Source organism: Salvelinus fontinalis, chromosome 14 (genome assembly GCF_029448725.1).
Source record: "Salvelinus fontinalis isolate EN_2023a chromosome 14, ASM2944872v1, whole genome shotgun sequence".
NCBI classification, from domain to species: Eukaryota; Metazoa; Chordata; class Actinopteri; order Salmoniformes; family Salmonidae; genus Salvelinus; species Salvelinus fontinalis.
The window spans coordinates 2094555-2108025 of NC_074678.1; the positions used below are offsets into that span (position 1 = coordinate 2094555).

The following is a 13471-nucleotide window of genomic DNA, read 5'->3' on the forward strand; positions in this document are numbered from 1 at the left end:
TTGCCACTATGTTCATGAAAATGCTATATTCAGTCTCAATGCAGAAGCAAGGACCATGCCATTATGTTGTAGCTTGAAGTACATTATACATAGGCAATCCATGCAAAATGAAAGAAGGCTATGTATGTTTTAGGCCAAAATGCATATTTGACAAACATTTTAGTTAACCTCATCTCATATTTAAAGCACAGAGAGAGATGATCAGAGATGAAGAGAATATAGTACCAGGGGAGCTTCTTAAGATTAGGTTTCCTATTTCAGACAGGAGGTGTGTGTGTGTGTGTGTGTGTTTCAGCCCAGACGGAGTGATGGGATGTTCCCTATTGATACCCACACTGAGAATCCAGGTCAACTGGAGACCCTATATTGGGTGGTGGAACGCAGTCTGAAGAGGTGGAGTACTAAGAGATCCTATTGGTGGAACGCAGTCTGAAGAGGTGGAGTACTAAGAGATCCTATTGGTGGAACGCAGTCTGAAGAGGTGGAGTACTAAGAGATCCTATTGGTGGAACGCAGTCTGAAGAGGTGGAGTACTAAGAGATCCTATTGGTGGAACGCAGTCTGAAGAGGTGGAGTACTAAGAGATCCTATTGGTGGAACGCAGTCTGAATAGGTGGCGTACTAAAGGCGATAATAAAATCCAACGTTTGTATATGTTATGTTGTGTTATGAGGCAGACCGGTATAGTTCTTCCTTCCACCTGCAGTCAGAACAGGCTCTGCTGTCTCAGTGCAGAACGGCAGGGTTTAGTGCAAATCTTCTTTCTTTCTATGTCTAGTCTACTCACTAATCTAGTCAGATCTGTGTGCTGAAATGGAGAGCCATTAGTATACTGTGTAGAATGTCTCTCTGCAGGCTTGAATGGGGAGAGATTAGAATGGCACACAGTAAACTACAGGAACCCAGACTTTCCATGTTACATACCGTGTACTGTATAATCCACATCAACATCCTGTGGCATCAGTCTCTCTCTCTCTCTCTCTCTCTCTCTCTCTCTCTCTCTCTCTCTCTCTCTCTCTCTCTCTCTCTCTCTCTCTCTCTCTCTCTCTCTCTCTCTCTCTCTCTCTCTCTCTCTCTCTCTCTCTCTCTCTCTCTCTCTCTCTCTCTCTCTCTCTCTCTCTCTCTCTCTCTCTCTCTCTCTCTCTCTCTCTCTCTCTCATACTGATGCAAGACAGAGCCTGTCTTTTATCAAACGATTTTCATCTTTGCCTTTCACAATGTCAAACACAACATCCTGTTTCCCACACACTGTGTCAGACATACACTTCAGATATTGCCGTTGTTTTCATGGGATGTACTGTATATACAAAACTCATGACTGCTCACGTATGCCTTCAGATGGGAGTGTGGGTGAAAAACAAAGAACTGGACGTGTTTTGCAGTACTGCTCAGATTTGAAACACTGATTTGATATTGCTCGGCTAGCACAGCCGGTTCGTATAAGTAGAAAAGCCGATCGGCCGTCACAGTTAAAAATGAGTCTGATATCAGGCCACCGTTGTGTGGTGACTGGGAAAGGTCTCATTATGCTTTTGATTCACACACACCAATCCATTTTTTTTCTTCTGAACTCCAAACCAGGATGTTATGTTTCAGTGGCAAGATGGCCGCCAGGATGCTTACAATTTTCAGAATAGAATAAATCAAGAAACACTGCTCTCCCTTTTTTTGGAAAATGCTCGGAAAGTATCAGAAATGCAGCTCATGCATTTCTATATGTATTGCAGACAAAAGAGGATTGTGTGTGTGTGTGTGTGTGTGTGTGTGTGTGTGTGTGTGTGTGTGTGTGTGTGTGTGTGTGTGTGTGTGTGTGTGTGTGTGTGTGTGTGTGTGTGTGTGTGTGTGTGTGTGTGTGTGTGTGTGTGTGTGTGTGTGTGTGTGTGTGTGTGTGTGTGGCCACGGGTAAAAGGGTGGGTTATGTCTTCACCATTAAGCCTGAAAGTCTCTCGGCAACAGCAACAATGCAGACCCACACATCCCATCATCATTACCATTAGTCCTCCCCCCTCTGCAGCCCCCAGGCAGCGTCTACATACACAACCTCAGATCCAGACAGCACAGAGAGAGGCTTGACCTTTTCTCCCCATACGTTTCTCCTTCTAGTAGATATATTAAGTTAAGTTCTCATAGCAGTTTGTCATCTCCCTATCCAAAGAGAGCCTAGACTTTCGGGTCTGAGGAGTCTGTGTGGTGTCCGTTCTCCCCCTCATCCCCTCCAGGCGAGGGGATCTCGTCCGGCACCCCATTCAGGTCAGACTTGGTGAGCTGTTTGTCAGATCCCTGGGAACCCTCCCCTGGTCGGGGTAACTGGGACCCATTCACACAGGAGCCCCCCTCCGACTTCCCAAAGTTAAACAGTTTCCCAGGGTTGAACGACTTGCTCGGCGACTGAGACCGCTCCTGGTTACCGCCGGGGGCGGTCGCGGTCGTCGTGGTATTCGTTGCCGTGGCTGCAGCGGCAGCAGCCGCTTCCTTCTTATTCTCAGGCGACTTGAGGAATTTGAAGCTGAGGAACCCGGGGAGCTTGGGTTCGTTTCCGGTGGGAGACTGAGGGGAGCGCGCGCTGCCGGAGGAGAACTTGCTCTGTAAGGGGGTGATCAGTTTGAGCTTCATCACGTTGTTGTTGGCCAGGAGGGAGCTGGGCCTCTTGGGCTTGTCCCCACCTCCACCCCCTCCAGAGCGGGACTTCCCCCCGTGGCTCTTGTCGTGGTGGTGGTCTCCCCCGGAGGAGTCCTTCCCCTCATCTCTCTCCCTCTCCCTGCGAGCCTGGTGCTCCGTCTGCCTCTGCCTCTCCTCCTCCTCTCTCTTCCTCCTCTGTAGCTGTTGATAGTGCTGCTGCGCCTGCCGCTCGTGCTTCTGTAGGGAGATTAACAACCGCTACAACAACTCACGCAATCACAGTCTGACAAACATGTGCACACTCTGAACTGTGAAACTATCTGGCCTTGATGGTCATTTTCAATCTTAACTTCTACTAGGTACAGCCAGAAGAGGATAGCCCTCTGAGCCGGTTTCCTCTCTAGGTTTCTTCCTCCTGGAGAGTTTTCCTACCCAATCTGCTTCTGCTTCTGCTTGCTCTTTGAGGTCTAGGCCGGTTTACTGTTTCACTTTGGGTTACTGGGTCACTTTGTAACAACTGGTGATGTAAAAAGGTTTTTATAAATCAATTTGATTGATTATTGCTTGATTGATAGAATGAATTGCTCACAACACCAATGTGATTCAGGCATTGACCAAATAAGCCATTATAACAATTTACCTTAAAAGCCTCCCTGCGTTGGTACTCCAGTTTGGCCATCTCCTCCCCCACCCAGCTGGGGATGTCTGGGATTGCTACGTGAATGATGTACTTCAGCAGGATGGCAAAGTGCTGTGAGAGAGAGACAGAAAGAGAGATGGGAGGGAGAGAGAGAGGGGGGAGAGAGAGAGAGAAAAGGGGGAAAGAGGGGGGAGGGAAAGATAAAGGGAGAGGGGGGGAGGGAAAGAGAAAGGGAGAGAGAGAGTGAGAGGGGGGAGGGAAAGAGAAAGGGAGAGAGAGAGTGAGAGGGGGGAGGGAAAGAGAAAGGGAGAGAGAGAGTGAGAGGGGGGAGGGAAAGAGAACGGAAGAGAGAGAGTGAGAGGGGAAGGGAAAGAGAGAGTGAGAGGGGGGAGGGAAAGAGAAAGGGAGAGAGAGAGTGAGAGGGGAAGGGAAAGAGAAAGGGAGAGAGAGAGTGAGAGGGGAAGGGAAAGAGAGAGTGAGAGGGGGGAGGGAAAGAGAAAGGGAAAGAGAGAGTGAGAGGGGGAGGGAAAGAGAAAGGGAAAGCGAGAGTGAGAGGGGCAGGGGAGAGGAGATATTCAGTATATATAGTACATACTGAGTATACAAAACATTGATCTTTCCATGACATAGACTGACCAGGTGAATCCAGGTGAAAGCTATGATCCCTTATTTATGTCACTTTATGTCACACAAATCCACTTCAATCAGTGTAGATGAAGGGGAGGAGACAGGTTAAAGAAGGATGTTTAAGTCTTGAGACAACTGAGGCATGGATTGTGTATGTGTGCCATTCAAACATTGGCTTTTCACGCTCAACAGTTTCCCATGTGTATCAAGAATGGTCCACCACACAAAGAACATCCAACCAACTTGACACAACTGTGGGAAGCATTGGGGTTAACATGAGCCAGCATCCCTGTGGAATGCTTTCGACACCTTGTAGAGTCCATGGCCCGACGAACTGAGGCTGTTCTGTGGGGAAAAGCGGGGGGTGTAACTCAATATTAGGAAGGTGTTCTTAATGTTTGGTATACTCAGTGCATATGTAACCGGTGTGAAATGGCTAGCTAGTTAGCGGTACCCACTAGTAGCGTTTCAATCGGTGACGTCACTCGCTCTGAGACCTTTAGGTAACAATGCTTCGAGGGGGACTGTTATCGATGTGTGCAGAGGGTTCCTGGTTCAAGCCCAGGATGGTGCGAGAAGAAGGACGGAAGTAATACTGTAACATATATAAACTCAGCTGAAAAACAAACGTCCTCTCACTGTCAACTGTGTGTATTTTCAGCAAACTTAACATGTGTAAATATTTGTAGGAACATAACAAGTTCCACAGACATGTGACAAACAGAAATGGAATAATGTGTCCCTGAACAAAGGGGAGGGGGTCAAAATCAAAAGTAACAGTCAGTATCTGGTGTGGCCACCAGCTGCATTAAGTACTGCAGTGCATCTCCTCCTCATGGACTGCACCAGATTTGCCCGTTCTTGCTGTGAGATGTTACCCCACTCTTCCACCAAGGCACCTGCAAGTTCCCGGACATTTCTGGGGGGAATGGCCCTAGCCCTCACCCTCTGATCCAACAGGTCCCAGACATGCTCAATGGGATTGAGATCCGGACTCTTCGCTGGCCATGACAGAACACTGACATTCCTGTCTTGCAGGAAATCACGAGCAGTTATGGCTGGTGGCATTGTCATGCTGGAGGGTCAGGTCAGGATGAGCCTGCAGGAAGGGTACCACATGAGGGAGGAAGATGTCTTCCCTGTAACGCACAACATCCTTGCAGCATGCCTAAGGCACGTGCACGCAGATGAGCAGGGACCCTGGGCATCTTTCTTTTGGTGTTTTCAGAGTCAGTAGAAAGACCTCTTTCGTGTCCTAAGTTTTCATAATTGTGACCTTAATTGCCTACCATCTGTAAGCTGTTAGTGTCTTTATGACCGTTCCACAGGTGCATGTTCATTCATTGTTTATGGTTCATTGAACAAGCATGGGAAACAGTGTTTAAACCCTTTACAATGAAGATCTGTGAAGTTATTTTGATTTTATGAATTATCTTCGAAAGACAAGGTACTGAAAAAGGGACGTTTATTTTTTTGCTGAGTTTATATGCTGTGTAAAACGTTAAAGCATCGAAAATAAATGTCTGCTCTCTCTCTCTCTCTAGTGCATGGTCTTTGAATCAGTGACTTTGAATCAGTTTTCTTTGAATCAGTGACTTTGAATCAGTTTTCTTTGAATCAGTTTTCTTTGAATCAGTGACTTTGAATCAGTTTTCTTTGAATCAGTTTTCTTTGAATCAGTGACTTTGAATCAGTTTTCTTTGAATCAGTGACTTTGAATCAGTTTTCTTTGAATCAGTTTTCTTTGAATCAGTGACTTTGAATCAGTTTTCTTTGAATCAGTTTTCTTTGAATCAGTGACTTTGAATCAGTTTTCTTTGAATCAGTTTTCTTTGAATCAGTGACTTTGAATCAGTTTTCTTTGAATCAGTTTTCTTTGAATCAGTGACTTTGAATCAGTTTTCTTTGAATCAGCCTACGGCCTACTGCACTCTGACCTATGCTGTCCATGAAGCAAGAGAACACAACAGCTGTGACCTCTTTACTGGCTGCATTGCTGTGCTGTGTTGATTTAGCATGTTGAGACCCCCCCCCCCCCCCCCCCCCCCCTACACCCCACCCACCGTTAGTGTGACGGAGTGTCCAGAGATTGTGTAACACTTGACCTTTCCTACAGGTATGTACAGTGACTGGCTGAGACTCGGGGTTCACGTCACTCACCACCCATCTGCCTTATCAACACCCACAGATATACCCAGGAGTGAAGCACCTCATAGAAAACTTCATCGTCTTTACTGCTATGGGCACTTAGTTGTAGAGCTGAAAGCCACCTCATGAAAGGATACATTTCATTGCGGTAGCTGTGGTTGGCTTCAACATAGTCTTTCATAGACACACCTGCTGCTGGCTGGTGAGCAAGACTCTCCCTTCTCTGGGATAAAATATATATATATTTTGACATTACCAAAGAAAGATTTAAAGTTCATATGAAATAAGACAGCAGATATATGTCATATTATGATGACTTAAGCTCACCTGAAAGCATGCTAGTAGACTGAGGACGTCTTGATACTCGGGTTGCTGTCAGTTTGAGAGGTTGAGCTGCTCTGAGATCAGTTTTCTAGCCATATATCTTCACCTCAACTATTAGAGGATGTCAATCAAATCTAATTCTGGACCAGTGCTGAGTGTTAGACTACCACAAAATCCCTATTTAACCCCATCAGCCAACTGAGTTAAAGCCTAAGCATTACAGTCCCGTCAGAAAGTATTCACACCCCTTGACTTTTTCCACATTATGTTGTGTCACAAGGTGGGATTAAAATTGATTTAATTGTCATTTTTTGTCAACGATCAACACAAAATACTCTATGATGTCAAAAGTGGAAGACAATAATAAATAAAATACACTAATTGTCACGCCCTGATCTGTTTCACCTGTTCCCTTGATTGTCTTCACCCCCTCCAGGTGTCGCTTATTTTCCCCAGTGTATTTATCCCTGTGTTTCCTGTCTCTCTTTTGCCAGTTCGTCTTGTATGTTTAGTCAAGTCAACCAGCGTGTTTTTCCCGTACTCATTTTGCTATTCTCCTTTTTCTAGTCCTCCCGGTTTTTTTATTTTTATTTTATTTTTATTTTTATTTCACCTTTATTTAACCAGGTAGGCTAGTTGAGAACAAGTTCTCATTTGCAACTGCGACCTGGCCAAGATAAAGCATAGCAGTGTGAACAGACAACAACACAGAGTTACACATGGAGTAAACAATAAACAAGTCAATAACATGGTAGAAAAAAGAGAATCTATATACAATGTGTGCAAAAGGCATGAGGTAGGCAATAAATCGAATAATTACAATTTAGCAGATTAACACTGGAGTGATAAATCATCAGATGATCATGTGCAAGAAGAGATACTGGTGTGCAAAAGAGCAGAAAAGTAAATAAATAAAAGCAGTATGGGGGTGAGGTAGGTAAATTGGGTGGGTAGTTTACAGATAGACTATGTACAGCTGCAGCGATCGGTTAGCTGCTCGGATAGCAGATTTTTAAAGTTGTTGAGGGAGATAAAAGTCTCCAACTTCAGAGATCTTTGCAATTCGTTCCAGTCGCAGGCAGCGACTGGAACGAATTGCCTGTTGACCCTTGCCTGTTTCTGGACTCTGTACCCGCCTGCCTGACTATTCAGCCTGCCTTGACCACGAGCCTGTCTGCCACTCTATACCTCCTGGACTCTGATCTGGTTTTGACCTTTCTGCCTGTCCATGACCATTCTCTTTCCTACCCCTTTGGATTAATAAACATTGTAAGACTCCAACCATCTGCCTCCTGTGTCTGCATCTGAGTCTCGCCTTGTAGTAAGCAAAAGTGTTAAACAAATCAAAATATATTTTTATATTTGAGATTCTCCAAAGTAGCCACCCTTTGCCTTGATGACAGCTTTGTACATTTTTGTCATTCTCTCAACCAGCTTCACCTGAAATCCTTTTCTAACAGTATTGAAGGAGTTCCCACATATGCTGAGCACTTGTTGGCTGCTTTTCCTTCACTGTGCGGTCCAACTCATCCCAAACCATCTCAATTGGGTTGGGGTCGGGTGATTTTGGAGGCCAGGTCATCTGATGCAGTACTCAATCACTCTCCTTCTTGTGTTGGGTCATTGTCCTGTGGAAAAACAAAGGATAGCCCCACTAGGCGCAAACCAGATGGGACGGCGTATCACTGCAGAATGCTGTGGTAGCCATGCTGGTTAAGTGTGCCTTGAATTCTAAATAAATCAGACAGTGTCACCAGCAAAGCACCGCCATACCATCACACCTCCTTCTCCATGCTTCACGGTGGAAACCACACATGCAGCGATTATTCGTTCACCTACTCTGCGTATCACAAAGACAATTTTTTAAGAATTTGGACTCATCAAACCAAAGGACACATTTCCATTGGTCTAATGTCCATTGCTCGTGTTTCTTGGCCCAATCTTCTTCTTATTGGTGTCCTTTAGTAGTGGTTTCTTTGCAGAAATTTGACCATGAAGGCCTGATTCAAGCAGTCTCCTCTGAACAGTTGATGAAAGCTGCCGCTTTCAAGGAGCAGGACTCTAATCTGGAAGCTTATAAGAAATCCCACTATGCCCTCCGACGAACCATCAAACAGGCAAAGCATCAACACAGGACTAAGATCGAATCGTACTACACCAGCTCTGATACTCGTCAGATGTGGCAGGGCTTGCAAACCATTACAGACTACAAAGGGAAGCACAGCCGAGAGCTGCCCAGTGACACGAGCCCACCAGACGAGCTGAACTATGTCTATGCCCGCTTCGAGGCAAATAACACTGAAACATGCATGACAGCACCAGCTGTTCCGGAAGACTGTGTGATCATGCCCTCCGCAGCCGATGTGAGCAAGACCTTTAAACAGGTCAACATTCACAAGGCCGCAGGGCCAGACGGATTACCAGAACGTGTACTGAGAACATGCGCTGACCAACTGGAAAGTGTCTTCACTGACATTTTCAAACTCTCCCTGTCCGAGTCTGTAATACCAACATGCTTCAAGCAGACCACCATAGTGCCTGTGCCCGAGAACACTAAGGTAACCTGCCTAAATGACTACCAACCCGTAGCACTCACGTCTGTAGCCATGAAGTGATGGGCCGCCCCCAGGTGGTAAGAGTAGGTAACAACACATGCGACACGCTGATCCTCAACACAGGGGCCCCTCAGGGGTGCGTGCTCAGTCCCCTCCTGTACTCCCTGTTCACTCATGACTGCACAGCCAGGCACGACTCCAACACCATCATTAAATTTGCAGATGACACAACAGTGGTAGGCCCGATCACCGACAACGACGAGACAGCCTATAGGGAGGAGGTCAGAGACCTGGCCGTGTGGTGCCGGGACAACCTCTCCCTCAATGTGATCAAGACAAAGGAGATGATTGTGGACTACAGGAAAAGGAGGACCAAGCACGCCCCCATTTTCATCGACGGGGCTGTAGTGGAGCAGGTTGAGAGCTTCAAGTTCCTTGGTGTCCACATCACCAACAAACTAACATGGTCCAAGGACCCCAATGCAGTCGTGAAGAGGACACGACAGACCTATTCCCCCTCAGGAGACTGAAAAGATTTGGCATGGGTCCTCAGATCCTCAAAAGGTTCTACAGCTGCACCAATGAGAGCACCCTGACTGGTTGCATAACTGCCTGGTATGGCAACAGCTTGGCATCTGATCGCAAGGCACTACAGAGGGTAGTGCGTACGGCCGAGTACATCACTGGGGCCAAGCTTCCTGCCATCCAAGACCTCTATACCAGGCGGTGTCAGAGGAAGGCCCTAAAAATTGTCAAAGACTCCAGCCACTGTAGTCAGACTGTTCTCTCTGCTACCGCACAGCAAGCGGTACCGGAGCGGCAAGTCTAGGTCCAAGAGGCTTTAAAACAGCTTCTACCCCCTAGCCATAAGACTCCTGAACATCTAATCAAATGGCTACACAGACTATTTGCATTGCCCCCCCTCTTTTATGCTGCTGCTACTCTCTGTTATTATCTGTACTTGTTACCTCAATTACCTCGACTAACCGGTGCCCCTGCACATTGACTCTGTACCGATACCCCCCTGTATATTGTCTTGCTATTGTTATTTTACTGCTGCTCTTTAATTACTTGTTCCTTTTATTTCTTATTCTAATTCATATTTTTTAAACTGCTGTTGGTTAGGGGATTGTAAGTAAACATTTCACTGTAAGGTCTACTACACCTGTTGTATTCGGCATATGTGACTAATACAATGTGATTTGATATACTGTAGGAAGGACGCTTGTATCTTTGTAGTGACTGGGTGTATTGATACACCATCCAAAGTGTAATTATGTTTACCCATCTACCAATAGGTGCCCATCTTTTCAAGGCATTGGAAAACCTAGCTGGTCTTTGAACCTGTGTTTGAAATTCACTGCTCGACTGAGGGACCTTACATATAATTGTATGTGTGGGGTTCAAAAATCATGACCGAGAGTCCATGCAACTTATTATGTGACTTGTTAAGCAAACTTGTACTCCTGAACTTATTTAGGTTTGCCATAACAAAGGGGTTAAATACTTACTAACTCAAGACATTACAACTTTTCATTTTTAATTAATTTGTAAACATGTCAAAAAAATGTATTCTACTTTGACATTATGGGGTATTGTGTGTAGGCTAGTGACACAAAATATATCAATTCAATAAATGTTAAATTCAGGCTGTAAGACAACAAAATGTGGAACAAGTCAAGGGGTGTGAATACTTTCTGAAGACACTGTATCTGATGTCAGGTCAGTGACTTTAATAGAGGATGTACCTCAAGGATGACAATGGAGATGATGGCCATCTCAGGGCTGAGCCAGGGGAAGAGGCGCTGCAGCTGACCACACTGACCAATCAGGTAACAGTTGACTATGATGGCGATCAGACCCATGGCCTCCATCGCCGTCTGCAGAGAGACACACACACACCACAGACAGGTTATCTGTATGTACACAGAACATCATGCCTATAAAGCTTACACAAGTTAAATCCATGAATAGGCTTTTATGAAAGGACAGGTCTCTGTTTATTAAATATTAGTGCTGGGCTGCAACAAAAGTCCGTGCATTCTGTGGCCTTCCATAACCACAGTTTCCCATTCCCACCCCTCTGACTGACCTACCTGTCCCTCAGTCCTGCCTGTCCCTCAGTGCTGCCTGTCCCTCAGTCCTACCTATCCCTCAGTCCTGCCTGTCCCTCAGCCCTACCTGTCTCTCAGTCCTACCTGTCACTCAGTCCTACCTGTCCCTCAGTCCTACCTGTCCCTCATTCCTGCCTGTCCCTCAGTCCTACCTGTCTCTCAGTCCTATCTGGCCCTAGGTCCCACCTGTCCGTTAGTCCTGCCTGTCCCTCATTCCTGCCTGTCCCTCAGTCCTACCTGTCCCTCAGTCCTGCCTGTCCTTCAGTCCACCTATCCCTCAGTCTACCTGTCCTTCAGTCCTACCTGTCCCTCATTCCTGCCTGTCCCTCATTCCTGCATGTCCCTCAGTCCTACCTGTCCCTCAGTCCTACCTGTACCTCAGTCCTACCTGTCCCTCATTCCTGCCTGTCCCTCAGTCCTACCTGTCCCTCAGTCCTACCTGTCCCTCAGTCCTGTATGTCCTTCAGTCCTACTTGTCCCTCAGTCTACCTGTCCTTCAGTCCTACCTGTCCCTCATTCCTGCCTGTCCCTCAGTCCTGCCTGTCCCTCATTCCTGCCTGTCCCTCAGTCCTACCTGTACCTCAGTCATACCTGCCCCTCATTCCTGCCTGTCCCTCAGTCCTACCTGTCCCTCAGTTCTGCCTGTCCTTAAGTCCTACCTGTCCCTCAGTCATACCTGTCCTTCAGTCCTACCTGTACCTCAGTCATACATGTCCCTCATTCCTGCCTGTCCCTCAGTCCTGCCTGTCCTTCAGTCCTACCTGTACCTCAGTCTACCTGTCCTTCAGTCCTACCTGTCCCTCATTCCTGCCTGTCCCTCAGTCCTGCCTGTCCCTCAGTCCTACCTGTCCTTCAGTCCTACCTGTACCTCAGTCATACCTGCCACTGTCCGATGCTCTCCACTCTCTTGCCGAAGGGTCTCTGCAGGCCGGTACAGAGCTTGAAGGCATCGCTGCGGATCTCGATGATGTTGTTGATGAGGGCACACATGGCCGCCAGGGGGAAGGCTGAGGAGAAGAGAACCACGTAGCCGAACTGGACAAACATCTCCTGGTAGTCCTGGAAGGTGTCCTGGAAGGGACAAAAAACACAAGGGATAGTCAGCACTGTCTGTGACATGGATAGATGATAATCCTATTCAAAATATGATTTGTTTTGTTTAACACTTTTTTGATTACTACATGATTCCATATGTGTTATTTCATAGTTCTGATGTAGAAAGTAGTAAATAAGAAAGAACAACCCTTGAATGAGTAGATGTGTACAAACTTCTGACTGGTACTGTAATTGTACATGAATGGGAAGCTAGCTACTCATGAATAACTTAGCTACGCACAGTGACGTCAAGAGAACCCCTAACATAGATGTCCGTCTTTTTATGGTTCAGTGGTACTGCCAGTTGACTCTGAGTGCATAGCGCCAGACACAGATACAATGTATTTACAGTTCCTGGTGGTATTACATACATACTATTTTCTATGAGACGTATGTGGCAGGGTCTACAGACAATCACGGACTACAAAGGGAAAACCAGCCACGTAGCAGACACCGACGTCTTGCTTCTGGACAAGCTAAACACACCTTTTTAGCCCCCTTTGAGGATAACAGAGTGCCACCGACGCGGCCCGCTACCAAGGACTGTGGGCTCTCCTTCTCCGTGGCCGACGTGAGTAAGACATTTAACCGTGTTAACCCTCGCAAGGCTGCCGGCCCAGACAGCATCCCTAGCCGCGTCCTCAGAGCATGTGCAGACCAGCTGGCTGGAGTGTTTACGGACATATTCGATCTGTCCCTATCTCAGTCTGCTGTTCCCACATGCTTCAAGATATACACCATTGTTCCTGTACCCAAGAAAGCTAAGGTAACTGAACTAAATGACTCTCTCCCTGTAGCACTCACTTCTGTCATCATGAAGTGCTTTGAGAGACTAACTAGTCAAGGATCTGGGTTTGAACCCCGCCCTGTGCAACTGGGTCCTGGACTTCCTGACGGGCCGCACCCAGGTGGTGAAGGTAGGAAACAACACCTCCCCTTCGCTGATCCTCAACACTGGGGCACATCAAGGATGCGTGCTCAGCCCCCTCCTGTACTCCCTGTTCACCCAAGACTGCGTGGCCATGCACGCCTCCAACTCAATCATCAAGTTTGCAGACGACACAACAGTAGTAGGCCTGATTACCAACAATAACGAGACAGCTTACAGGGAGGAGGTGAGGGCCCTGGATGTGTGGTGCCAGGAAAATAATATCTCACTCAACATCAACAAAACAAAAGAGCTGATCGTGAACTTCAGGAAACAGCAGAGGGAGCACCCCCCTATCCACATCGACGGGACCACAGTAGAGAAGGTGGAACGCTTAAAGTTAACCTTAAAGTTAACCTTTATTTAACCAGGTAGGCTAGTTGAGAACAAGTTCTCATTTACAACTGCGACCTGCCAAAGA

The 13471-nt window shown here is 46.7% G+C and overlaps 1 protein-coding gene across 3 annotated transcripts in view; it reads right to left on the reverse strand.

The window, feature by feature from the left end:
• Positions 1–1109: 1109 nt before the first annotated feature.
• The window catches only part of ano8b (anoctamin 8b), a 103066-nt gene continuing 90704 nt past the window's right edge, over positions 1110–13471 (reverse strand). For 2 of the 3 annotated variants that reach the window (XM_055943733.1, XM_055943734.1), the window contains exons 15-18: positions 11907–12098; positions 10662–10793; positions 3260–3370; positions 1110–2856 (exon numbers count right to left, since the gene is read on the reverse strand). In XM_055943733.1, coding sequence (XP_055799708.1) covers positions 2161–2856; positions 3260–3370; positions 10662–10793; positions 11907–12098 — 1131 coding nt within the window. In that variant the 3' untranslated portion in view covers positions 1110–2160. The other variant, XM_055943735.1, reaches the window with a different exon arrangement.